Source organism: Mustela erminea, chromosome X (assembly GCF_009829155.1).
Source record: "Mustela erminea isolate mMusErm1 chromosome X, mMusErm1.Pri, whole genome shotgun sequence".
Taxonomy (NCBI): domain Eukaryota; kingdom Metazoa; phylum Chordata; class Mammalia; order Carnivora; family Mustelidae; genus Mustela; species Mustela erminea.
This window is the reverse complement of record NC_045635.1, coordinates 2,008,250-2,032,649: the sequence shown is the minus strand read 5'-3', so window position 1 is coordinate 2,032,649 and position 24,400 is coordinate 2,008,250. Positions and strand designations below refer to the sequence as shown.

Below are 24,400 nucleotides of genomic sequence, written 5' to 3'. Positions count from 1 at the left end.
CGACCCACCAAGCTGCGTGCGCTGCGTGGTTTTTTGGGGGGCGGGGACGAGGGGGACAAAGGGGTAGGACTCGTCCTAGCTCTGAAACCTGGGTCTCCTTGTTTTTGTTTTAAAAGAAAGGTACTTTGGATATAATCATGGATTCTTAGGAATGTGCCCAGAAACGAGCGGGGACAGTGTGGAGCCCGGCGCCCTTACGCGCCAGCCCCCCGCCCGCCAGCTCGCATTTTGCATCACCATGGTCCCCCCGAGAAACCGGGAGGCTGACACGGGCCGGGTTTTTATTCGCTAGACGGGGACGCGCGGGCACCGAGCGGCCGCCCGCCCGAGCGCCCCAAGCGCCTTTCGCTCGGGTTCAGTTTGATTTTTTAACTTTACTTTTGTTGGAGCCACGCCCTCGCGGTCCCCCCAGCGCGGCCCGCCTCCCACCCTTCCGGGCTGGGGCGCGGCAAGCGCGGTGGCCCGTCCGCGCGTCCCCCGGGGGAGCTCGGCTGGGGACCTCAGCCCCCGGGGACGCCTCCCGCGGCGCAGCGGGCGCGGCCACCTCTCGGATCCCGGACTGGGGCGCGGCGGGGGCGGAGCGCGGGGACCCGAACGGCCCTCCCGTGGGCGGGCCGAGCCCGGGCGGGCTCCGGGGCCGGTTGGAGAGCGCGCGGCCCCGCCCAGGCCGCTTCCGCCCGGCCCCCGACCAGCGCGCACGCAGCGCCCGCGCGGGTGGCGGCCGGCGCGGGCCCCCAGGAATGAACAGGGAGCCGGGCGCCCGCGGCCGGGACCCCGCCTCGCCCCCGCCAGCCCGGGCCGCCGCGCCCCCAGCCTCGGCCGCGCCGCCGCCCCCGCCCCCGCCGCCGCCGCCCGGGCCCCCGGGCCCGCCCCCCGAGGCCGCGGGCTACTCCCACCAGCTGCTGCTGCTGCTGCTGCAGTGAGCGCCGCCCCGCGCCCCGCCATTGTCCCCGCCGCTCCGCCTGTCGCGCCGGGCCGCGGACCGGGAGGCGGGGGACGCGCATGGGTGGGCGCCGCTGATGCCGCCGCCGCCGCGCCGCCCTCCGAGGCTGCGTCCCGGGAAGCCCGGACCTCCGCGCTCCCCTGCCCGGCCCCGCGCCGCGGACTGGAGCGCGCCCCCATGGAGGCGCCCGGGCTGGCCAAGGCGGCCAAGGCGGCCGCGACGGACTCCGAGCCTCAGGAGAGCCGCGGGGAGACCCCCGACGGGGCGCCCGCGCTCTGCCCCAGCCCCGAGGCGCCCTCGCCCGAGCCGCCAGCCTACCGCCTGCAGGACTTCGACACGCTGGCCACCGTGGGTGAGTAGCGCGCGCGGGGACCCAGCCCGCAGGGTCGCTCGGCGCCGCCCGGGACGCTGGCGTCAGACAAAGGGCCGGTGTGCCGTCGCCGGGCCGCCTCCCTCAGCCGGCCCTGCCGGGTCCCGTCCGCTCGGGGTCTCCGCGAGGTCTGGCGGGGCGCCCTTGGACCCTCGGGCGCTCCCAGAGTTGGAGGGTGGCTCCCCACGAGCTCCCGCGGGCCTCCCCGAGTGTCCGCGCCCTGCCCCGCGCGCCAGGAGTGTCCGGACTTACAAGTCCTTTCCTCCTTCCCCAAACCCCCCTGGTATCTCTGCCACCCGACGTCACAAAACTTGCCAGGGGTCATCTCCTATGGGGGACCTCGCCCGCCCTCCCAGCCAGGGGCCCCTAGGGACAGAGGCGGCGCCCAGAGGCAGCTACGGAACTCCGGCCAGCCTCCCTGTGCCCAGCGGCGGGATGCTCCGGCGCAGACTTGGGACCTTACCGGGGACTTGGCGGGGGACAGGTGTCCTGGGGCGGAACGGGGGCGGGCGTGGGGTGGGCGTTTAGGACGGATTACCCGTGCCCCCCTCCACGCGCCTGCTTTTTATCTTGTTGATCCCAAAGTTGGCATTCCGGGGCAGACGCTGATTTCCTTTTGTCCTGTGCGGGGAAAGGCGCTGGTAGATCCTGGGGCCGCCCTGACTGGGCTAGAAGATCCCCCCTCCGGGCTGGGGCTGGGTGCGAAGGGTGCGCACAGGCCGCTGTGGCTTCTTAGCCACTCTTTGTTGCTCCCGGGGCTTGGGAGATGGGTTTCTTGTAGGAGACCTGCATGGGGAAGGCGGCAAGCCACAGGTCACCAAGGGGCTGGGGGTGTTCAGGGGCTTTTCCGGGGTCCCCTGCCGGTCTTGTAAAAAGGAGGAAGCTGGCCAGGGCGTCAGGAAGTCAGGGCTCAAGGTCACGGCCTCAGAGTTTAATTAGAGACGTCAGGCACGGCCACACTGGGGGACGGGTCTCCAGGGAAGCTGATTCGGGAAGGAGGGGTTGGCGGGCACCTTCTCTGCCGTGTGCCTCTCTCCGTCTCTCGCTGTTGACCTCCGTCCGTCCGTCCGTCTCTCCCTCCCTGTGCCCCCCCCCCCCCCCCCGGGGGAAGCTGGCACTGATGGGAAAGCAGGCCCTGTAGGGCTGCAGGGTAAGACAGAAACCCAGCCCGGGCGGTCACACCGGCTGTCGGTGGAAATAGAGACAACAATGGAAAGTTGGTGGAGTACGGACTCTCCGGGCCTCGGCACCGAGCGCCAACAATCGTATCTCGTCTGGGCACATGCACTGGGCTTGTCAGTGTTGCCAGGGCTGGAGGACAGGGTAGCCCGCAGCGTGTGGGCAGGCTCGTGGGCTGTCGCCACGACCTGTTCTGGTGCCGGCGGTCCCGTGGGGCCCTGGGAGCCCTACCTAGTGGGCACGAGGCAGCCAGCCAGTCGTCTTGTCCTTAAAAATAGAACGTGGCCGCCTCTGGGGACTGAGAGGGGCATGCACGGGAGGGTGATTTCTTCCACGGGCCCTTGCCTCTTCGTGACGAGGACGCTTCTTCTCTGAAGATAACTTCTGTGGTCCCCCCTGGGTGTGATGGACACAGGACGGGGACGGCTCGGGGGAGGCTGGGGATTCCTTCAGGTTTGGCCTCTGTGTCTCGCATACAGACCCACCAGCTGGAGGTCCCGTCCTGACGGGCGGTGGGTCCCACAGAGAGGCCAGGCTGAGCTCTGCTCGAGCCGCTACAACCTGGCCTCCTCGCTGTCCCCCTGTGCCCATCAGGCACCCGCGGGTTCTGCGTGGTCCTGGGCCGTTTGTATGCACTTTTCCAGTTGAGGAACGCGCCCCTCCTGGACGGGAACCCAGTCCCCACGCACAGCAAACCCACAACACACCGACGCCCCAGACCTCTCTTTGCTTTCCTTCAGCGGCATCTTGGAACCTTCTATTCGGAAGGAGTCAGGAGGCCGCCGGGCTCCGCCCTCGCTGCACACATTTCGTCCGTGTGTTTTGCTCTTTTCCTGACCCCACGCGTTTGTTTCCATGCCTCACGTCTGCCTGCGAGGTGGGCCCGGACGGGAGACTCCCCGAGGGGCAGAAATGCTGAGTCACACTCGCAGACACACGGTGGGTGGGTCTGTGGGTCTGTCCGTGCAGGTAGGACGCCCTGGGTTCTGTCCGAGTTCGTTGGGCACGCCCACCGTGGCTCTTAGACAGTCTCCGTGTCCTCAGCTCCGGACCCAGCTGCAAAGGCACGGATGGCCGCTGCGGGTCGGTGGACAGCAGAACGCTGGGACTATGGGCATTTCAGACCAGCTGATTGCCCAGAAATCCGGAGAGCCGGGAAGAAATCTCAGCTTGTGCTGCTGCGACATCTGGCGAGCAGGGAGGCAACCTTGGGGCGTGGCTGGGCCCCACCGTGATTTCCAAGCTTGAGAAACCGGGGTGGGAGCAGCCAGGCGGCCGCCCGGACGGGACGTGCGTGCCGTGCAAGCCCGTGTCTCCACACTTCAGGTCCCCACGAGGACGCTTGCTTGATTCCCGTGGTGACAGACAACATGCTATGAAAACAGAATCACAGGTTTGGAAATAATTATAGACTCCCGGGGCTTTCCGGAGTCCGAGCCTGGCGTCCGTCTCGTGCAGGCTTCATGAAGCTTCCCTCTGTGGGGACGTCGTTGGGGACCCGGCGTGAGGAGGAGGAGGTCGGCGTTGGTACCGTTGTGCTCAGAGGGCACAGATCGTGCGCCGTGCTCCTTGTTGTGCAGGCTCTGCTGCCGTTTTCACAAGTTTTATCTTGTACCTTTATTTGTCAGCTGACACCCCCCCAAATCGAGGACAGAACTGATGCGCTCGGCACAGCCTGGTGCGTCCTCCTCCCCTGTTACCGTTGGACATAACAGCCCTGGGGGGGTTGTGTTTCCTTAAGACGGAGGAGACCTTCCTTCATGAGGGTTTTCCAAAATTAGATGAACTGTTAGCAAAGAGTATCCCCAAGGGCAGAAGTCCTACACGTTGTTCCCCTTCGTTTTTTTAAAAACAGGCATAAAATTCATAAATTTTAACCTAAAGTGAACCCTTTTCCCAGGGAGCCATCCAGCTGCGTTTCGTACATTGAGAAAGTTGCACGACCAGCACGTCGGTCTGCTTCCAAGACGTTCTTGTCCCCAGACGAGACCCCCGTCCCCGTGAGCTGTCCCTCCTTAGCCCGCTTCCCCCGGCCCCCGGTGACCTGGAGTCTGTGCTCTGTCTCCATGGACTTTCTGGTTCTCTGTGCTTGATTCTGTTACTTCTTTTTCCAGCCCCTGTCTTCTCCAAGGGGGTGAGGGTCCAAGGGGGTGGGAACATGGGGAGATGCAGAACCCAAATTTCCCCGCTCAAGTGGTGAGAGAAAAATGCACCCACGAGACCACATGAGGACAAACTGGGAATAAGAAATGGGCAGCGGGAGTGAGCCCATGATGAGCAAACACAGGCACACAACCTACGCTGTCCTGGGGTGAATCGAGTCCCACCCCCATCCCAAATCCATGTCTTCCCTCTCAGAACTGCAAGGGGAACCTTATTTAGAATAGAAGTAGGCTCTTTGCAGGTACAGTTAGTTAAGAGGGTGATGAAGTCCGTTCTACTAGGGTGGTCTTAAATGCAATGACAGGGGTCCTTATAAGAAACACAGGAGGAGACACAGACGCAGAGGAGAAGCCATGTGGGGATGGAAGGGACGCGACCACTAGTCCAGGGACGCCTGGAGCTCCAGAACCTGGAAGAATGAGGAAGGACCCTCTCCTGGAGCCTCAGAAAGGAGCATGACCCTGTCCCACCTGTCAGTAGCTGCGCCCACCTGGATCTCAGTGGTCCTGCCCCACCTGGATCTCAGTGGTCCTGCCCCATCTGGATCTCAGTGGTCCTACCCCATCTACATCTCAGTGGTCCTGCCCCACCTGGATCTCAGTGGTCCTACCCCATCTGGATCTCAGTGGTCCTGCCCCACCTGGATCTCAGTGGTCCTGCCCCATCTGGATCTCAGTGGTCCTACCCCATCTGGATCTCAGTGGTCCTGTCCCTGCCTGGATCTCACACATCTGGTCTCCAGAACTAGGAGGGCATGAATTCTCATTGTTTTAAGCCACCGCGTGGTGGCAGCCCCAAGACAATGAGAAAACGAGTACCCCTGCCAGAGAGGATTGCAGAGCTGACTTCTAGGCTGCTTTAGACCATGGTGCCTTAGGTCCGTGCACTGGTTTCCCCAGATCCTTGGAGGGGCACACCATCTAGCTCCAAGCTGGACTGATGGCTTCCATGGGTGACCTAATCCAAGCGACAGTGTTCAGAGAGCCACGTGTCCATCTCGGAAGATGGGGCATCCGTAACCCACTGCTTGAGGAAGGTCATCCCCAAAGCTAGATGCAACAGAGCCAGGGACTTGCTCTCCGTCTGCCTCTGCTGCTCCCTTGTAGCCATCCTCTCCCTCCACAGAGAGCAGCCAGGTGAGGGCTTGCATGCACCATCTACTTCATCCTGTCACTCACTTTGTCAGATCTGAGGCTTTCCCACATGGCCAGACACCAAGGGGCGCCATCTTGAATCACGTCTGACCTTGGTATGCTGTGACAAAGTACCGTCCACCAGGTGGCTTATAACGACCCAACCTTAGTTTTCACAGCTCTGGAGGCCAGAAACTGAGGTCAGGAAGCCAGAGTGTGGATGGTTTCTGGTGAGTGCTCCCCCTGGCTTGTAGATGGCCACCACCTTGCTGTGTGGAAGGGAGGCAGGGGATGCAAGCTTCCTGGCGTCTGCAATAAGGGAAATAAGGTCATCATAAGGGACCCCATTCTCATCTGATCTTAATTACGCCCCAGAACCCGCTTGCAGATATAAATAGTGTTATATTGGGAGCTAGTGATTCATCATGGGAAACTGGGGGTTGGAGTTGGTGCACAAACATTCGGTCTATAATACTCTCTTTTACTCCTTGTTATGTGTTGTCCTGACTTCCTTCTCCTGAACTCCTACCTTTGGGGTACAGGTGGCTGCCCCAGCACCACGCTTCCTTCATCTCATCCTGGAATTCCCAGGGGAGGACACCTCACTCTCCATGTCTGTCTAGGTCAACCCTCCTTGTCCCTGCTTGCATTACCCACATGGGTGGGGACATGGCTGATGGTCTCAGATCCCTTTCCTGGGTGAGTTCCTCTTCAGCTGGGACACCCTGGAAGGGTGTCTTTGTCACTGGGAGAAATGGGCAGAGGCAGCACTTGCTGCCTGGGTTCAGCAGTGAGGACACTTCTGACCACAGTGTTCTTTTCTGAGAGATTAACGTGTTACGATTTCTCTGAAAACCACTTTCAGTCTCTGGGAAGGACATTGTGGGGCTCTCTCTGTATTTCCCCCAAGGTTTTTTCAAGACCACAGTGTCACGACCTTCACCACCCTTTGGAGACTCATCTTTTCCTTTTTTTTTTTTTTTTTTCCTTGGGGACTCTGTATGTGCTGTTTCTTGCAGGGAAGGGGAGGAAAGTACTGGGTAACCCAGACTGATGATGTCGTGATGATAGACGGGGCCAGTCATCTCCCGTGATCTCACAAGGATGTCCACGAGGGGAGCTGGCCACTGCCTCAGGGGGTTTCTGCCACCCTTCTCTGTTTGCACCGTCTGGTAACTGTTGGTGGCCCAGCAGTCCCCTGCCCTGTGTCCTCCTCCTCTCCCATGGCGCCCGTGTCTCTTGCCCTGCTTCAGTGAGGCAGCCGAGTGGGGACAGAGACTCTCTGGGGCTGTTTGCTGGCTCCATGTCTAGGGCAGGGGTTGTCCCTTCTCCCGGGAGCATGTGGCTCATGGTGACATCATAGCACCCTACTGCAGAGCTGTTGGGTTGTATTGTGGTGTTCAGCACGGCCTGTGTGCTGAGGGCAATGGCCCAGCAGATGTTTGTTTATTCCCTCTTGCATAGGCCAGTTGGCATGTCCACATTGGGCAGGGACCTTCCCGGAAAGCCTGAAAGTCCCCCATGTTGGGAAGTCCCTGGGCCCAGGCTCCTCAGGATGGTAGCTATTCCTGCTCACGCTGGACCCTGGATGGCGCAGGTCATAGGGAGCTCAACACGGGGCCCTGCTTGTTGAGTTTATGTTATCCTGAGAGCGGTGGGCAGTGACACCTGCATTTGGTGGTTTATTGGAAGTCCCCGTCTGAAGTGTGGGGGAGAACAGAGCAGTGGCACCAGGATTGGAGAAGCAGTGTGCAGAGGAGGGGTAGGGGCACGCTGCCCTGCATGGGAGGTCCTGCGATCTGCCTTTTACAGCATGAGAGGTTTGCTCAAATCCTGGAAGGTGAGGAGGCTTAGCCGTGGGGACACCCTAGGAAGACCATGGGCACAGAGGCTGGTTCTCCACCTTGAGCAGCAGCAGAATCCCCTGGAGCAGGTGGCCGGCCCCACGCAACAGGTTTTCTGATACCCCAAGATGGAGGGCGCCTGAAACTCAGCATTTCTAACAAGTTTCAGTGGTGCTGCTGCTACTATTCTCTGCAGTGTGCTTTGGAGCTACAGGGCGACCTCAGAGCCCACCGGGCATGTTCTCGAAGCTCTCAGAGGGTTACTGTGGCCCATGTGGGACGGGACAAGCAGAGACGTGAAGGTGCAGAGCTTCTGTGTGGGACCTGTAGTGTGTGTCCTCACGTGGGTTTTCCTGGCTGCATGTGCGAGGAGAAGGGGTGTGGGTAGTGTCTCTTATAAGGACACTTACACATGGTCTGTAGGATGAAGGCCCCACCCTGATGACCTTGTTTCTCCTTTGTTACTTCTTGGAGGTTCATCTCTAAATACGTTGCGATTTAGGCCTTCAAGGCATGAATTTTTGTTGGGATTGGGGGTGGTTGGACACCAACATTCAGTCTGTAATAGTGAGTTAGAGAAGAATCATGGGTAACTCCATGGTTTTTGGGTGAAATATGTTTTGGGGGTGAAATAATTAGAAAACTGGCACTGCCATTGGGCCCCATTGGGGGAGGGTTCTGGATGGAGCGTGTTGGGGAGAGATCTCTGTATCATCACCATCACCTTTATCAGTGCCTTCCCCTTCCACCTGCTGACGTTCTACCTTCTCCACCATATTGATCATCTCAGCCATCATCACCAGCATCATGACCACTGTCACCATCACCATCAAACTCCTCATCATCACCACCTTCATTCATCACACCTTCCAGTCAGCACCCACCCACATCCTACCGCTTTCTACCATCTTTCTCACCAGTACCATCATCATCATCATGGCCGTCATGACCACCATCACCATCGTCACCAGCCCCATCATCGTCATCATCACTACGACCACCACCTTCATCACCACCTTCCCTTCAACTCCTGTCCACATCCTACCACTTTCTCCTATCTTCAGCATTATGTCTGCCGTCATCGCCACTTCTGGCACTCGTGAAACTTTTCTTTGAAATCCACAGAACACCAAATTGTTTTACAGTGAACATCTCAGGTGCATTTACCACATCTACAGTGTGGGATCATCCCTTCCATCTACTTCTTAAACACGTCCATCAGCCCCAAAAGAACACCCTCTACCCACTACTAAGCAGTCACTCCCTATTCCCCTTGCCCGTGGCTCCCACCAGTCTGCTTTCTGTCTCTGTGGATTTGCCCATTCTGGACATTTCATAAGCATGGAATCATACAGTGTGGAGCCTTTTTTAACTGGTTTCTTTCATTTCCAGTGGTATTTTTTGAGTTTAATCCATACAGTTAGTATGGGTCAGTAGTTCATTCTTTCTTGTGACTAATATTTCATGGAATGGATAAGAGTACATTTTGTTTCTCTTTTTGTGAGTTTGCTTAGAGAAACAAAGTACCAGAGATGGGACAGCTTCAACAATAGGCATTTATTTTCTCTCTCCCAGTCCTGGAGGCTGGAAGTCAAGATCCAGGTGCGGCCAGGGCTGGTTCCTCCTGACGCCTCTCTACCTTGTGTGTAGACTCCGTCTTCTCCCTGTGTCCTTGCGTAGTCTTCCCTCTGTGCATGTCTATGTCTTTTTTTTTTTTTAATTTATTTGACAGACAGATCACAAGTAGACAGAGGCAGGCAGAGAGAAAGAGGAGGAAGCAAGCTCCCTGCTGAGCAGAGAGCCCAATGAGGAACTCGATCCCAGCACCCTGAGATCATGACCTGAGCTGAAGGCAGTGGTTTAACCCACTGAGCCACCCAGGAGCCCTATGTCTTAATCTTCTCTTCTTATGAGGCACACCTGTGGGATCCGGGATCTGGCCACACACCTCAATGACCTCCTTTTACCTTAATCACTTTTAAAGACCCCATCTCCAAAGATAGATGCATTCTGAGGTCATGGAGATTGGGACGTAAATATAAATTTTCTGTGCGGGAGGGACAAAGTTCAGCCCATTCCACCTGTGAAACTTTGCATCAGAGATACTGTGTCCCCTTGGGGGTCCCATAATGGAATAGGGTAGCGTCACCCCAGGTGGATTTGGCTCATCAGCTTACAGGGCCGAAAGCAGGATCCATTCATGAGAGAAAGCTAGAAGACTCTGGTAGTAGAGCGAAGACCCTCTCTCTGCTCTTCTCAGTAGCACCTGTCCTTCCCATCGTCACGTGCATCAACACCCACCCATCATCACTCGTTCTTTCTCACCGGTCACTTATAACCGTCCCACAGAGGTGTTGGGCCTTCCATTTGAGTGATGCCTCCCAGAACCCATCAACTCAAAAGGTTCTTTGTTCATTCAAGTGGCACCTTTCCCAGACCACTGCATGGCTGGTGGGCATTCTTTCTTCCTTGAAAAGGGAGAGCCCCTTCAGATGAGAGGTGTTGCTCATTCCCAAGGTTGGTGTGTGTAGGTCCTGCTGCCCGAATGCCCCATGTTCTGGTGGCTTTCCTGGGGCGCTGTGGATCTCCTTCATGCTCCATTGAGAATGGCGACCCTCCAGCCCATCTGCTGTGATGTCTGTGTGACTGGTTGTATGCAACCGGGTCCCTCTGTGTGTGTTGGGAAGTCACCTTGGGTGACCACTCTGGATGGTCAGGTGACCTCACCAACTTTCTAATTCTTTTTTTTTTTATACGAATTTTTTAATGGTAATGATACCATGTGAAATTCACCATTCTAACCAGTTTTGAGTGGACACCTCAGTGGCATTAAACAAGTCACACTTTTATGTGACCATCACACATGGAATGGATAAGACTACATTGTGTTTATCTTCTTATGAGTTTGCTTAGAGAAACAAAGTACCAGAGATGGGACAGCTTCAACAATAGACATTTATTCTCTCTCTCTCCCAGTCTTGGAGGCCGTAAGTCCTAGATTTGCCGGCCTCCAACACTTCTCCGTCTGCCCAAACTGAAACCCCGCACCCATGTAGAAGTTACTTCTGGAGAGACTGGTGCCCTTGAAGCTTTATTTCTGGGTCTGTAGCTCATCCCTGTTTCATGACCTGCCTTTTTTATTCTTTTGCTCCTGGGGGCTGCTCCCCCCATTGTTGCTGAGGAGGAGGGGTCTGGGCAGTCGAGAACCAACCCAGTGCATGGGATTGGTGCTCAGCTTCTTGGGTTGGGTGATTGGGACAGAAACCCTGCCTCTTGGCCTCTCTGGCTCCGATCTCGGTGTTCCCTAAATGGAGCGTGGTTTCACGATGCCTCTGGACCTGGCTCTCCATCCCGCCGTGTGCCCCATGCGGTCCTTGAGGCAGCGTCCATGAAGGGCTCAGACCCTCCATGGTGGAGGTGGTCCTTGTCCACGTATCTGGTCAGGTTTGTGTTGTGTTTTATTCCATCGTTTGAGGAGGAGTGTGGACCTTCAGCCTGGAGCACCTGTGTTTCCTGTCCTCTGTGCATTAGCCAGGAAGTAAGCACGGCTCACCAAAGCAGGCATCGCGATCGCCGTCATCATCATCATCATCGTGATGACCATCCATTCCCAAGCATAGTGGAGGTTCATCATTTCAGGCATGGGTGCTGGTGACATTTGCCTGGATTTGGAGCTTCTTCCGTTCAGTGCACCTGCAGTCTCTGGCCAGGCTTGTCCTGAGGCTGCTGAGAGCCATCACCCTCTACCCACCCCTGCACAGGACACCTCTGTGTGATAGCTCTGGGGTTAGGGAATTGGGGCACAGGGCAGGGTCCCAGAGGCAGCCCTACTGCAAGGTCCTCTTCCCTTGTTCTCCTTCTGTGATCTCACTCATGGACCTTCTCCCTGTATTGCTCTTCTGCAGCTGCTCCAACAAATGACCCCATGCCTAGTGGCTTGAAACACCACATATTTTTTCAGTCTCACAGCTCTGCAGGTGAGGGTGGTGTGTGTTAGTGGGTTCATATCAAGGGACAGCGGGGCTGCATTCCTTTCTAGAAACTCTGGGGGAGAGTCCGTTTTTCTGCTTCTTATAGCTTCTAGATGCTGTAGTCCTTCTTTGGCTTATGATGCCTTCATCCACTTGCTCGGACCAGCTGAGTTGGGTCAGATCTTCTCACGATGCTGTGTCTCTGTCTCTGGTCTTTCTCCCCTTCCTCTCTCATAACACTTGGAAGGACTCACCCGCATCACTGAGGATGTCTCCCTAATTTAGGTCAACTAGTTAGCATCTGTAAGGAACACCTGGAAACTCAGTTCTCCCTTAAACTCTCGTAGGCACAGGATCTGGGGATTAGGATGTTGATGCCTTTTTCGAGGCAGGGGGTGTTATTCTGTTTACCTCCTGTCATGTGCTCTGTGTTCCTCGCCTTAGAAACGGCTTCTAAGAGTGGGCTTCAGAGAGTGGGGTTGCGTGGAGTGGAGTTGGGTGGAGTGGGTTGGGTGGTGGCTGCTGTGCCCTGTCCATCTGCGCTGACTTCCGCCAATGGACAAACCACATTAACAGTAAAAAGCTTCCATTAGGAGGAGAGATGCTGGCTCTGATTAGCTATGCATATGGCTCTAAGTTGTGTGTGTGTATGTGTGAGAGAGAGAGACAGAGACAAAGACAGAGACAGAGAGAGGTGGGAAGACACCATTCATTGGGTTAACTCACCAGTTTACACCTGTCCCCTCCTGTACCTGACTGGACCCTGACAAGGACTCATTGCGCCCCTCCCCTGGGACTCGTCCCCTTCGCTGGGCACGCACAACCCGTTCTCATGTGACAAGGAGCCCCGGCGATGGGATGGCCCAAAGCTGGGATGAGACAACCTTACCTTCCAGAAGCTTGTGCCCGGCCCCAGATGCACGGTCAGGCGGGGGGCTCTGAACCAGGCACCAAGTTTGGTAAAGTTGGCCAGTTCTCTGTTCTGAGTGAGCTCATGCGAGGATAGTAAAACCAACACAATGAGAACTTCTAGGCAGCTAATTCCAGGAGTGTTCCCCTTGCTTCTTGCGGGTAGGGGTCTCCAGTTGTACACTGGGCGGGGTGGACCGGGATGGTATGCTCGGGCTTCACCGTTAGGGCACGTTGAAGCGGTTTAGTGGTCTTTGGACGACATCTGAATGACACACAACGTGATAGTACATTGACTCCAGTGCACTTGAAGTTGTCCGGTGATCTGTCCATGGATGGATCCTGAGTGTCCAAGGCTCGCCCCAGCAGAGCATCCTGTGTCAAGGATGGAAGTGGGTGTGTGTTCCATGGCTCGCTCTTGCTCCCTGTGCTCCCCAAGGAGGCCAAGTGGAGATATTTCAGGGTGGGAGCCTGCTACAGCCCTCAGCATCCCAGGTCCCCATGTAGGAGTTTTCTGTAGGACACATCGGGGTAGTCCTTTCAGTCCCTTAGCTCAGCTCAGGAGTCCACTGGACCCCGTCATCATCTGTTTGCACCTTCCCAACCTGCTCGGTGCAGACAGCCTGCCCAGGCTATGTCCTGGGCGCCCTGGGACTCTGCGTAAGTGGATAGTTCCATGTTTGAGGGACTCATGTACCTTGGGCACGGTGTGTTTCGTGTTAAGCTTCGTTCACCCCCTTCCCCACTTGGAAATCCCTGCTGGTTTCTCCAGGAGGTCACCAAAGAAGGCCACTGTCCCACAGACTCCCTGCGGAAATGCATGCGGTCCCATCAGGCAGGCACACCCAGCCTCACGAGAGCCCGGGTCCTGGGCCGGCACAAGAGACCCTGTGTTGAGGTGGTTGGTTTGCAGATCGCTCCGATGAAGCAGCTTGTGAAGGAGGTTCCCCGGGCAGCCTCCAGGGAGTTCTTCTGAAGTGGTTGACAATTAATTTGGTGGATGATTTCATCCCGCTGGATCATTATCCTGGGAGCCACTCCACAGAACAAAGGACCAGGGCAGATGTGGGGCTGGGTGTGTCTGGGTAACAGCCGGGGCTCCGGAGAAAGAAGGTCTTTGTCATGCTGGGGGCCTCCCTGGGGATCTGAGCTGGGAGAGCAGCCAGAAGCGGGCCGGCTGTGCGGGCGGGTGTGCTCACGTTGGGGGCGTGTCCCTGGGCGGTCCCCGTTGACCCTACGGAGCCAGCCGGACGTTTGGGGACAACTCCCGAGGAGGAAATCATTCTGCAGAGATGGCACAATCCAGGAAGGGCATGGAGCAGCCAGTCTGCCCAGATTGTCCTCTTCTCCGGGGCTGGATCCCACCGTCTTTCCACCTTCAGAAAAAAGCAACGCGTGTAGGAAAATGAAATCAGGAATGACTCCCTACGCCCTGGACGCTCGGGTGTTGTTCTTGTCGGGTGATTGGACTTAGGAAGAGTTTTCTTTGCTCCCTTTTTGCACAATTCTGTATTTTATTTTGGTGACAGATACTGGAGGGTCCATTGTGTAGATCTTTTCCAAGAACCAGAGTTTCCTCTCTTTGATTTTTTTTTTTCTTCTTCTTCTGTCGATTTCCTGTTCGTCATTGCACGGATTTCTTCTTTCGTGTTTGGTCTTTCTTCTGCTTCTGGATGTGCTCACCCTTCCCCTGACTTTTCTTTCTACGGTGTCGGAAAAACACAGGTTGGCAGCCAAGGGATACAGAAGCGTGTCCCCAGAACGTGCCGCATTTCAGGACAGCTGCTCTGAGATCTGGGGGCTTGTGTTTCTTGGAAAAGAAGATCTGGGGGCACCTCAGAGGGCTCCATTGGCGAAGCAACTGCCTTCGGCTCAGGTCGTGATCCCAGGGTCATGGGATGGTGTTCTGCTTCAGGCTTCCATTGTTCCTCTGGAATGTTCCAGAAACAATGTCACACACCGCAGTTGGGGTCCCAGGCTCCTTAATTTATTTTTTCTGCCATTGACCTTCATGTCCCAAAGGGGTGGTGTGTAGTTGTTCGAAACGGGTCTGACTTTCACTGCCCTGCCATGATGGGGCTCGCATGGGAATGTGCCTTAGGTCAAAATTGTGGTCTGTGGCTCCTGCCCCTCCCGGGCGAGAGTCAGGCCCGGGATGTAGCAGACGGACCCTTCCCTCGGTTTCTTGGTTCATGATGGGATCCCATCGTGCTTGCCGTCTACCTGGCTCACCTGCCTCTTGAGAAGGTGAAGAAGGATTGATTGTTACCCTAATGTAGGGACTCGGCTGGGGAATAGTTTCCGGTGTCTGTCTTGGACCCTCAGGCCCCTTCCCTCCTGAAGCCTCCTGGGGGATGATGTGGGAGCCCTGTAGTCATTGGGGAAGCAGGATTGAGCTATGGGAACTGGATATCCCTGAAGATGGGGAAGGAAGGTTGGAGGGAGATGGTTGGGGGCAAGCAGAGTCTCATCATGTTGTCCAGGAGTGCCTTTCATCCTAGAGGCTGTGGCTTGAAGTGGGAACCCTTAGCAGCAGTGAATGGAAGACGTTCTACATCTGGCTGTGATTTCTCCAAGAACATGTTCTTTGGTCAAGACTTTCAGGATGCCCGGATTTCGTATACGGCATGTCTTCCCTGCATTTGCAGTTCATTGAACACCTCTTGAGTGAACTCTTTGGTTGCATGATGGCTCGCTACTATGAGCTCATCACCAAGACCAAAGTGGTTCTCCAGGTGGGGTGTGGAGAGCCTTCTGGTGACTCCATGAGTCAAGGGTCCTTTCATGGTACCATGAAGATATTTTTCATCCTTTTCTCTCTTTCTCTCTCTCTTGCCTGGGCATGTGGCTATTTCCGGAGGCTCCCCGACCTTGGGACGGTATCACCTGTGACCATCAGCAGACTGTCCTTACTCACTCTTCTGTTTTAGACATTTGTGCTTTGCTTGCTGATACGGTTACTATCTCCAGAGAGCGATGCCCACAAACAAGCAGACATGGGTTACGGTCCCCGATCTGTTTCTGAAGGTCTTTGCCAAAGAATCTTGAGATCGGGGAGCTTGAAAACTCTTGTTTTAAACCAGTGCCCCAGTCTAAGAGGTTCTTGACGGACCACCAACAGGGACTGACTGATGGGGAATCTTATGTACAGAGAGCCTTCAGGGAATGAAACGCCTCACTATGCCCCAATTATGTGGCTTGAATTCTCGTTTTTCATCTTGCGCCACCGAAGGGAACGGGTCGCTTGGTTCAAAATCGAATGCTACCGGTTGCATTGCTTCTTAGGAACTCTGGGTGTCCCCATCGTGATGTAGGTTTGGGTTATCTTTGCAAAGGCATCATTTAGGCTGTTCTGAAAGTGATAATTAGCGTGTCCCCTGGGCGAGGAACTGCAGAGTTTATTTGGGGGACATTAAAAGATAGGATGTAGTTTACATTTCCCAGAAGCTTACTAATACTGATAACTGAGAAAAGGTCATTGTGTTCAGGGTTGTAATCAAGGTGCCAAGAAGGAACTGGGATCTGATAGCAGATGTTCAGGGCTGAGTAGGGTTTCGGGTAAACACAAGTGGGGAGGAAGCACGCAGCTTCTGAGGCGCTCCAGGACCAAGTTCTCCTAATGCTTTTGGTCTCCGCACCCCCAGCCTCCCTCACACATGGAAACTTTCTGAGTCACTCTTCCTGGTGTCCGTCTTCTTCTTCAGTGGGAAGAAACCGCAAACCCGGTGTTTATCAGGAGGTTACCCTGTGTGAGGCATCGAGATAAGTAAAGACATGTGATCCGAGAAAACGCAGATAATTCAGGGCACCTAAGAGAAGACTGATGAAAACCAAAAGAGGAACACAGGAGACCTTTTTAGAGTCCTGTTTTCAGGGAAGTTGGAGAAGATACTGTTTCCATCAGCGAAAATAGGATGTAACAGCGAAAGAGAAACCATTGTGATTGGGATTGCGGAAAGTTTAAATAATTAAAACAGTAAATTCCCCCAGATCAAAGGGTGTCTTGGTCCTGCTTGCTTCATGTCCACTCACCATGGAGGTGTTGGCTGCCAGAGGCACAGCTCTGATCTACACCTTTCTCTTGAGTGAGCATGGGGGGCATGTCTCTGAAGCAGTGTCTGTTGGGGGTCCACATCTCCCCAAAACCAGGAAGCCCATTGTTGTACATTCCTGGGGCTGTTCTGACAAATCCCTGCAAACCTGGTGGCTTACAAGAACAGAAATTTATGCTCCCCCAGCTCTGGAGACCAGAGTCTGAGATCCAGGTGGGGCAGGACCAGAGATTCAGGTGGGGCAGGGCCACTGAGATCCAGGTGGGGAGGGCCATGTTCCTCTTCAGGTCTGCAGGGAGGGTCCTTCCTGCCTCTTCCAGCTTCTGGGGCTCCAGGCATTCCTGGGCTGGTGGCCATGTCTTTCCATCTCTGCCTCCCATCTTCATGTGGCTTCTTCTCTGTATCTGTGTCCCTGCTCTTCTGTGTCTTACCCTTATCATTGGATTTAGGGCCATCCTAAAGCAGGATGACCTCTTCTTGAAATCTTCAACTTCATTACATCTGCAAAGACCCTGTTTCCAAATAATACCACATTCGCATGTACTAGGGCTCAGGACATGGACCTGCCTCTCTGGGTGGACACAGTTCAGCCCATGACACCCTTCATCCTTGACATGTCCACAGGATGGTGCCATGTGGAATTTTGGACCTTCTTCCCCCAAACCAAACCACTCAGCAGATCCCTGAACACCTGCCAAGGCTTCTGGTAGATGACCGCAGCTTCTCATGCTGACACCATCCCCTGGAGACTTGTCCACCCTCCCTCTGCTTCCCACCACCCCCCTCCACTGCCGCCATCTTGGCTCTGCATCTCCCTGTCACCCCTGCTCTTCACCCTTGGCTCTAGGCTCTGTCCTGATTGGTATCACTGCCCTGGCTCTTCCTCCCAGTGGCTTCTATCATGACAAGGACATCTTTAAAACAAAACAAAAGCACACAGAACCAAAGCCACCCCCACAGGCACTTCCTGTCATTGGGTGATTTCCTGCTGCCCTTGGCATGGAGAGCTCACTCAAGGGGTTTCACAGTCCCTCCCTTCTCTTGCTGTGCTCTCTAGTGCTCCTCCGAAATTCCAGTGCTCTGTGTGGCTCCCGCCTCATTCCCTTTATTTCTTCCCAGTGACCCTCCAACGTAGTCTTCAGTCTGCTCCACTCTCCAGTTTCCATTCGAAACTGACTCAAAAGGAAAAGTCTTGGGTGCCCGGGGGGCTCAGTTGGATAACCCTCTGCCTTCAGCTCACGGCATGATCCCGGTGGAGTTTTCTAAATATTTCTAACCTGGTAGTTAGCCCTTGATAACAGGAACTGAGCATGAGCCCAATGGTAGAACTCTAAATATTTCTAACCTGGTAGTTAGCCCTTGATAACAGGAACTGAGCATGAGCCCAATGGTAGAACTTTAAAGCTGTCCAATATGGCAGCCATTAGCCCCATGGAACATGGTAAGAGTAGTGTCTCATTAGCCAGTCAGTATTTCAGACTCAGGAGCCCCCTGTCAGTGCGTGTCTACTGGCAGCAGACAGCAGGATGGAGAAGCTTCCTGCCCCATGGCAAGTTCTACTGGGCAGTGGGTCTTAATGGGGGACAATTCTGCCCCTACTGGACACTTTGCCGTGTCTCAGCTGCAGTTTGGGGCGCTGAGATGTGGGCATCAAATGGAGGAAGCTGCCTTAGTGAGAGAGATTCTGTCTGATTTGTCTGTCCGTCCATCCATCCCCTCCTCCATTTGTCTATCGGTCCGTCCATCCATTCATCCATTTATCCATCATTGATCCATTTATCCATCTGTTCATCCATCCGTCCATGCATCTGTATATCTGTCCATCCATCCATCCATCCAGTTATCCATTATTGATCCATTTATCCATCCGACCATCATCCATCTGTCCATCCATTCATCCTTCTGTCTGTCCATCCACCCGTCCTTCCATCCACCATTGATTCATTTATCCATCTGTCCATCCGTCCATCTGTCCATCTGTCTATCCATCCATTCATCCATCCATCCATTTATCCATCATTGATCCTTTTATCCATCCATCCATCATCCATGCACCCATCTGTCCATCCATCTATACATCCATTATCTGTCTATCCTCTATCATCTGTCAGTCCTCTATCTGTCATCGGGCTGTGTAATTATCCTCTAGCAACCACTTGGCAGTGGTTTTCAACGAGTGGTGTTTCTGCTCCTCCGTGGACACCTGACAAGGTCAGGGGACAATTTTGTTTGATGCAGCTGGGTGTAGGGTTGCTCCAGGCATATGGTGGGTGGAGACCAGAGACGCTGACGCCCCGCCCGGGAGAGTCATGCAGTCCCAAATGTCCACAGTGCTGAGGTTGAGAAACCCTGATCTAAAGGGCTGTAGTACATTTTGGAGCATTTCAGGGGTGACTGTGACTTTCCGTCCCATCCTGGAACCAGCGTTGGGCTGCCTCTAGGGCTGCCTAGCTTTTAAATTGGGAACGTGTGAAGACCCACCTTTGTTCTTCTTGGTGAAGATTCACCCAAGTGACATACAGAGCTCAGAGCTGCAGATACCGTGCTTATAGGAACACCACAGCCAAGCCAGGAATTCCAGGCATTTCCCTTGTGGGACATTTGCTCCTGTTGGGGGCGGGTGGAAACTTCCTCTGTGTGTGTGTGTGTGTGTGTGTTTTTCCTTCCTGATTATCCATTCTGTATCTATGATAGGGGAGAGGATAATTTAGTAAATAACTTGTAGAATTGTGCTTTCAAAACGGCTGTTCTATTTTTATCTTTTGAAATAGGACAGTGTGAAATCGAATGTCGCTTGACTCAGCAAAATTCTGAGGGAGTTACTCGTTAAAAAAAAAAAAAAAACCCAAAAAACAAAGCCGTCTAAACTCACACAACCCCCCTCCCACCCAGGGTTGAGATGAATTAGTTCAGTCTTTTCACCTGATCATTGAAGTAAATATTCTAAGTTTAAAAAAAAAAAAAAAAAAAGAATCTTCATGAGATTATCCAAAACACACCTCTTTTCTGTAACTTTTGCTTATTGAGGTACAATTCACAGGCCATATGTTTCACCCTTTCAAAGTGTCCAGTTCTGTGTTTTAAGTTCAGTCACAGAATTAGCACACATTTTTTTTAAGGGCCTTGTCCCCCCAAAACAGAAGTCTGATTATAGTTGTGTACAGCAAGAATTTTATTTTTATTTATTTTTTAAAGATTTTATTTATTTACTTGACAGAGAGAGTGAGCGAGAGAGAGAGAGAGCACAAGCAGGCAGAGCAGCAGAGGGAGAGGGAGAAGCAGACTCTCCACTGATCAGGGAGCCCCATGTGGGGCTCGATCCCAAGACTCTGGGAGCATGACTTGAGGTGAAGGCAGTTGCTTAACCCACTGAGCAACCCTGGCGCCCCCAATAAGAAGTGGGTTTTTGAGAGGGGATTGCATGTGTTAGATGCTATTTCATATATTGTAGCTTATAACTTTTTCTGAGATTACCAGGAAGGGGAAATCAAAAAAAAAAAAAAAAGTCAAAACAAAAACAAAACAGGAGAGTTTTACAGTGATAAATTCATGCATTGTGTTATAGTAGCGAACTCTTAACACCGTGGGTTTGAACTGGGAGGGGTCACTTATATATGATTTTTATTTTATTCTAATTTTTTTAACAATAAATGCAGTACAATACTGTAAATGTATTTCCCGTAGCATTTTATTAATTACATTTTCTTTTCTGTAGTTCACTTTATTGTAAAAGTACAGTAAATAATGCATAGAACATGCACGTTGTGTGGGAGTCAGCTGTCCTGAGGTAGGCTTCTGGTCAACCATGGGCTATCAGTAGTTGCGTTTTGCGGCAGTCAGAAGTCGCATGAAGACTGTTTGGCTGCATAGGGGGTTGGCACAGCTAATCCACGCATTCCTGAAGGGTCAGCTGTCTAGGTTACTCATGGAGTCCGAGAGCCTTCCTGCTGGGTACCAGTCTTGCTTAATTCCTTCAGACCACATCAAGCACCTGCTGAATGAAGGCTGTGTGATTTTCCACCAAGTTATGTACTGTTGGTGCATCTTGGGCCATGGTGGAGGAGGAGGACAGGGGTGTACCATCTTCAGACAGTCTTGGATCTGAGCATGGTCCATACCCTTCAGTAGCTTCTTGGGGGGTGCCACCCGGGAAGGGTTGTGGTCAGTACTGCTCAGTGTAGACCCCCTCTGTCACCCTCTGTACCTTAATGTACCACACCAAGTTGAAGGAGAAGGAAGGAACGTGTTCCCTGGAAATGCAGGGCAGGGCACAGTGGCTGCCCAAGCAATGGGAAGGGAGGTGGGGGTGCTCTGTTCACTCCTGGGGACACCCTCTTTGAAGCGTGCTTCTCTGCAGTATGCATAGGGAAAGCATGCACCGCAACATTTCCTTCCCACGTCTCTACAGTCCTGCTGGGAAGCTGTCCTGTAGATTTCCCATCCACCGTTGGCCTGTTGACCATCCCCCCCATTTCAGCGGCACAGGGTCTCCTGCACCCTCCTCTCCTCCCCTGGAAGGTGCCTGCCCTGTTTCCTTAGCATCTGGGATGCCCATTGGATAGTGCACGGAGCGTCCTGATTGAGGGGACACTGCATATTAGGAAACTATGCAGGATGCGGGTGATGGTGAGCTGCATGGGTCTTTAACTCAGGCATGGCTGTGCCGTCCCTCCCGCGTGTCAGGAGCGACTCTCACTTCCCTTCCTAGCAGTCGCAGCTGGTGTGTTTAAGTGCTGTCGTCCGCGTGTTACTGTTCTACTCACGCATGACGTGCTGGGTGTAGGCTCTTCCAGGATGGGAGGCAGACTTGGGCTCGGTCTTGTGCTGGTTTCTTGTTTTTTTTTTTTTTCTCTCTGTGCTTGAAGCTCTTGCGTAGTTTTGAGCGTCCCAACCTTGTGTGGCCTATTATTATGTGAAGCAGGAAGTTAAGTGTTAATGCCAAGTGGGTTTTGGTGAAGTTTTCTTTTCTGTTTGGGGAATATGCTTAAAAAGTGAATTAGTATCTGTCTGTCTGTTTATAAGCTGGTGCCATTCTGTCCATCTGTCTGTCCATCCATCTTATCTATCTCATTTTTGTTCTCTGTCATTTATCAATGTAAGTATCAACCACCTATTATTTCATCTATATCTCTCTTTATCTACTAGCTGTCTAATCTTTTTGTCTCTCCATCCGTCCACCCCATCCATCCATTATTGATCTCCTCTCTCTTACTTATATCAACTGTCAGTCATCTGCCTGTGATCTGTGTGTCTGTCTGTGCTGATCTAGGAGCTTCTATTATCTTCTCCTCCATGCTTCTGTCCATCCATTATCTGTCTCATTTATCTTTTCAATCAGTCAATGTCTCTGTCCATCCATCCACCCACCCACCCAGGTATTCGTCTGTCTGCCATCCATCCATCCACCACCATCCATCCATCCACCACCATCCATCCATCCATCCATCTGTCCATCTAACTATCCATCATCCATCCATCCATCCATCCATCTATCCATCCTTCCATCCATCTATCCATCCATCCATTCATCCATCTAACCATCCGTCCGTCCATCCAACCATTCATCCATCCATCCATCCATCCAACCATCCATCCATCCATCCATCCAACCATTCATCCAACCATCCATCCATCCAACCATTCATCCATCCATCCATCCATCCAACCATCCATCCATCCATCCATCCATCCATCCAACCATTCATCCAACCATCCATCCATCCAACCATCCATCCATCTATCCATCCATCCATTCATCCATCTAACCATCCATCCGTCCATCCAACCATTCATCCATCCATCCATCCATCCACCCATCATCTGTCACATGACTGTGCATCTCTCCATCTTTAATGCCTTCTGTGACTCTTCTTGCCCTGGGGTCAGGGAACACAGGTTCTCTGTAACCCAGTCAGAGTCCATTCCATGGCACAAAATAAAGCCCTATTGTCATAGCCAGATTAAATAAATAAATGAAGTGGAATTTAATTTCGTCTGTGCCTTTGCGGAGGAAGAAGGAGTCCTGAATACAGACACATTCAAATCAAACCCAGTATCCATGTCTGTCTTTGTGTTTACTTTTTCTTTTTTTTTTTTTTCTTTTCTTTTCTTCTTCTTCTTTTTTTTTTTTTTTTTTTAAGCAGGCACCACACCCAGCATGGAGCCCAGTGTAGGGCTTGAACTCATGACCCTGAGATCACGACCTGAGCTGAAATCAGGAGTCAGATGCTTAACCGACTCAACCACCCAGGCACCTCTGTCTTTGTCTTTGTTTAAATAGAAATGCCTTTGTAATTATTTGTGTACATGTGAATACTTTTATGTAATTGCAGCTGGTGGTGGTTCACTCTGACCTGTCCGGGCTGGCTGCCAGGGGCTCTTTAGTTGGGATCAATTGCTACCTTTTCCTTATTCTTCTCTTGTTCTTTTCCACAGCGTGTAAACAGCGAGGTCGTGGGTTAGGTATTTAAACTCCTGTGCTCAGTTTGAATGCTCTTTTGGACCTGTGCTGTGTTGTGGTTCTTATGTGTCTGTTTGATTATGAGCTCCTTGGGAACTGAGAGCATGTCCCGCTTGTAGTTAGTTTTATGTTTATAGTGGAAGAACTCATGGGCCGCCCATCTGTGGGGGAACTCTGCTTGAAGGGAGGCCAGCGAGAGGCATGGTTCTGTCTCTGGGAGTGTCAGGGGGGACAGAATTTCATTTCATTCTCATTTCTTCATTTTTGCAGTTACCAGCAGACAGGCTCAGGGCCACGGGCTAGGATGGACTCATCAATTAGTGGCACTTGCTTAAAAACTTACAGGGACAGCGGGAAGAACATCACGAGGAGTCTTTTATAGGAAACTACAGGAAATGCCTCTTTTCACTGCTGTCAAAAAACAGTGAAATCATTGAACTAAATTTAGCAGTAGACTAAATGTGTGGTGGAAAAAAAAAAAAAAAAAAAGTAACCTAAAAGGAACTATCCAGGAGGGAAAGATTCTTAGCAGCTGGCTCGGGATGTTGTCCCTCCTAATTTTTTTTGTTTGTTTCTTTGTTTTTATGGTAGCAAAGGAAGGTCCACTCAGATAAGAGAGAAGGCGGCAGGTGACCTGCTCCAGTCACAGGACTTCCAGCTAATCAGACTGAACAGATGTTCTTGGAGCAAGAGACTTATGGATTCCTTTTGCAAAATATCTGGAGTCAGATCCTGCATCTGTGGCCTTAGGTGATAGGGTTACTTTCTTTCCTTTTTTTTTTTTTTTTAAAGATTCAATTTATTTATTTTTAGATAGTGTGCATTAGTGAGGAGAAGGGCAGAGGGAGACAGAGAAAGAATCCTAAGCAGACTGCGTGCTAAGCCCAGAGCCTGATGTGGGGTGAGACCTCACCACCCTGAGATCAAGACTTGAGCTGAAACCAAAAGTTGGGTGCTTAATGGACTGAGCCACCCTGGTGCCATGTAATAGGGCTTTTTGAAGATGACAACCTAGGGTTCCCATCTAGGGTATAATGATCGAGATGACTTTTTCTAAAACTGTTTAAGTAAAATATATGACTATTCATAATTTAAGAATCACAACATGTTGTAAACCACAAGATGGGAGAGTCCCCATGTGCCCTCACTCCCAGAGGTAATATCTTCCATAATCAAAGGGTGTCCATGAAACTAGGAACTGGCTTCTCTTGATCCCATTAACACCTGTCTGGACCTTACTTGGATTACAGTGAAGATATTTTTTTTTTCTTTTTACAAATATATGGAGATGCTTTAAATGCTCTATGGTGCATTCTTTGTGAAATCTGAGGTATTTAGGGCCAAAGGTGTTTATGCCGTACAGGAACATAGGACCG

At 52.8% G+C, this 24,400-nt stretch overlaps 1 protein-coding gene and 1 long non-coding RNA gene across 2 annotated transcripts in view; both read left to right on the top strand.

Annotated features, from left to right (window-relative positions):
• Nucleotides 1-860: 860 nt before the first annotated feature.
• The window catches only part of PRKX (protein kinase X-linked), a 76,886-nt gene continuing 53,346 nt past the window's right edge, over nt 861-24,400 (top strand). The window contains exon 1 of the mRNA XM_032331690.1: nt 861-1,295. Within this exon, the coding sequence (XP_032187581.1) occupies nt 1,121-1,295 (175 nt within the window). The 5' untranslated portion in view covers nt 861-1,120. The remainder of the gene's footprint in view (nt 1,296-24,400) is intronic.
• LOC116583606 lies at nt 12,763-17,491 on the top strand. Its single transcript, XR_004282803.1, has 2 exons — nt 12,763-16,777; nt 16,826-17,491. It is a non-coding gene; the product is annotated as an uncharacterized LOC116583606 (long non-coding RNA).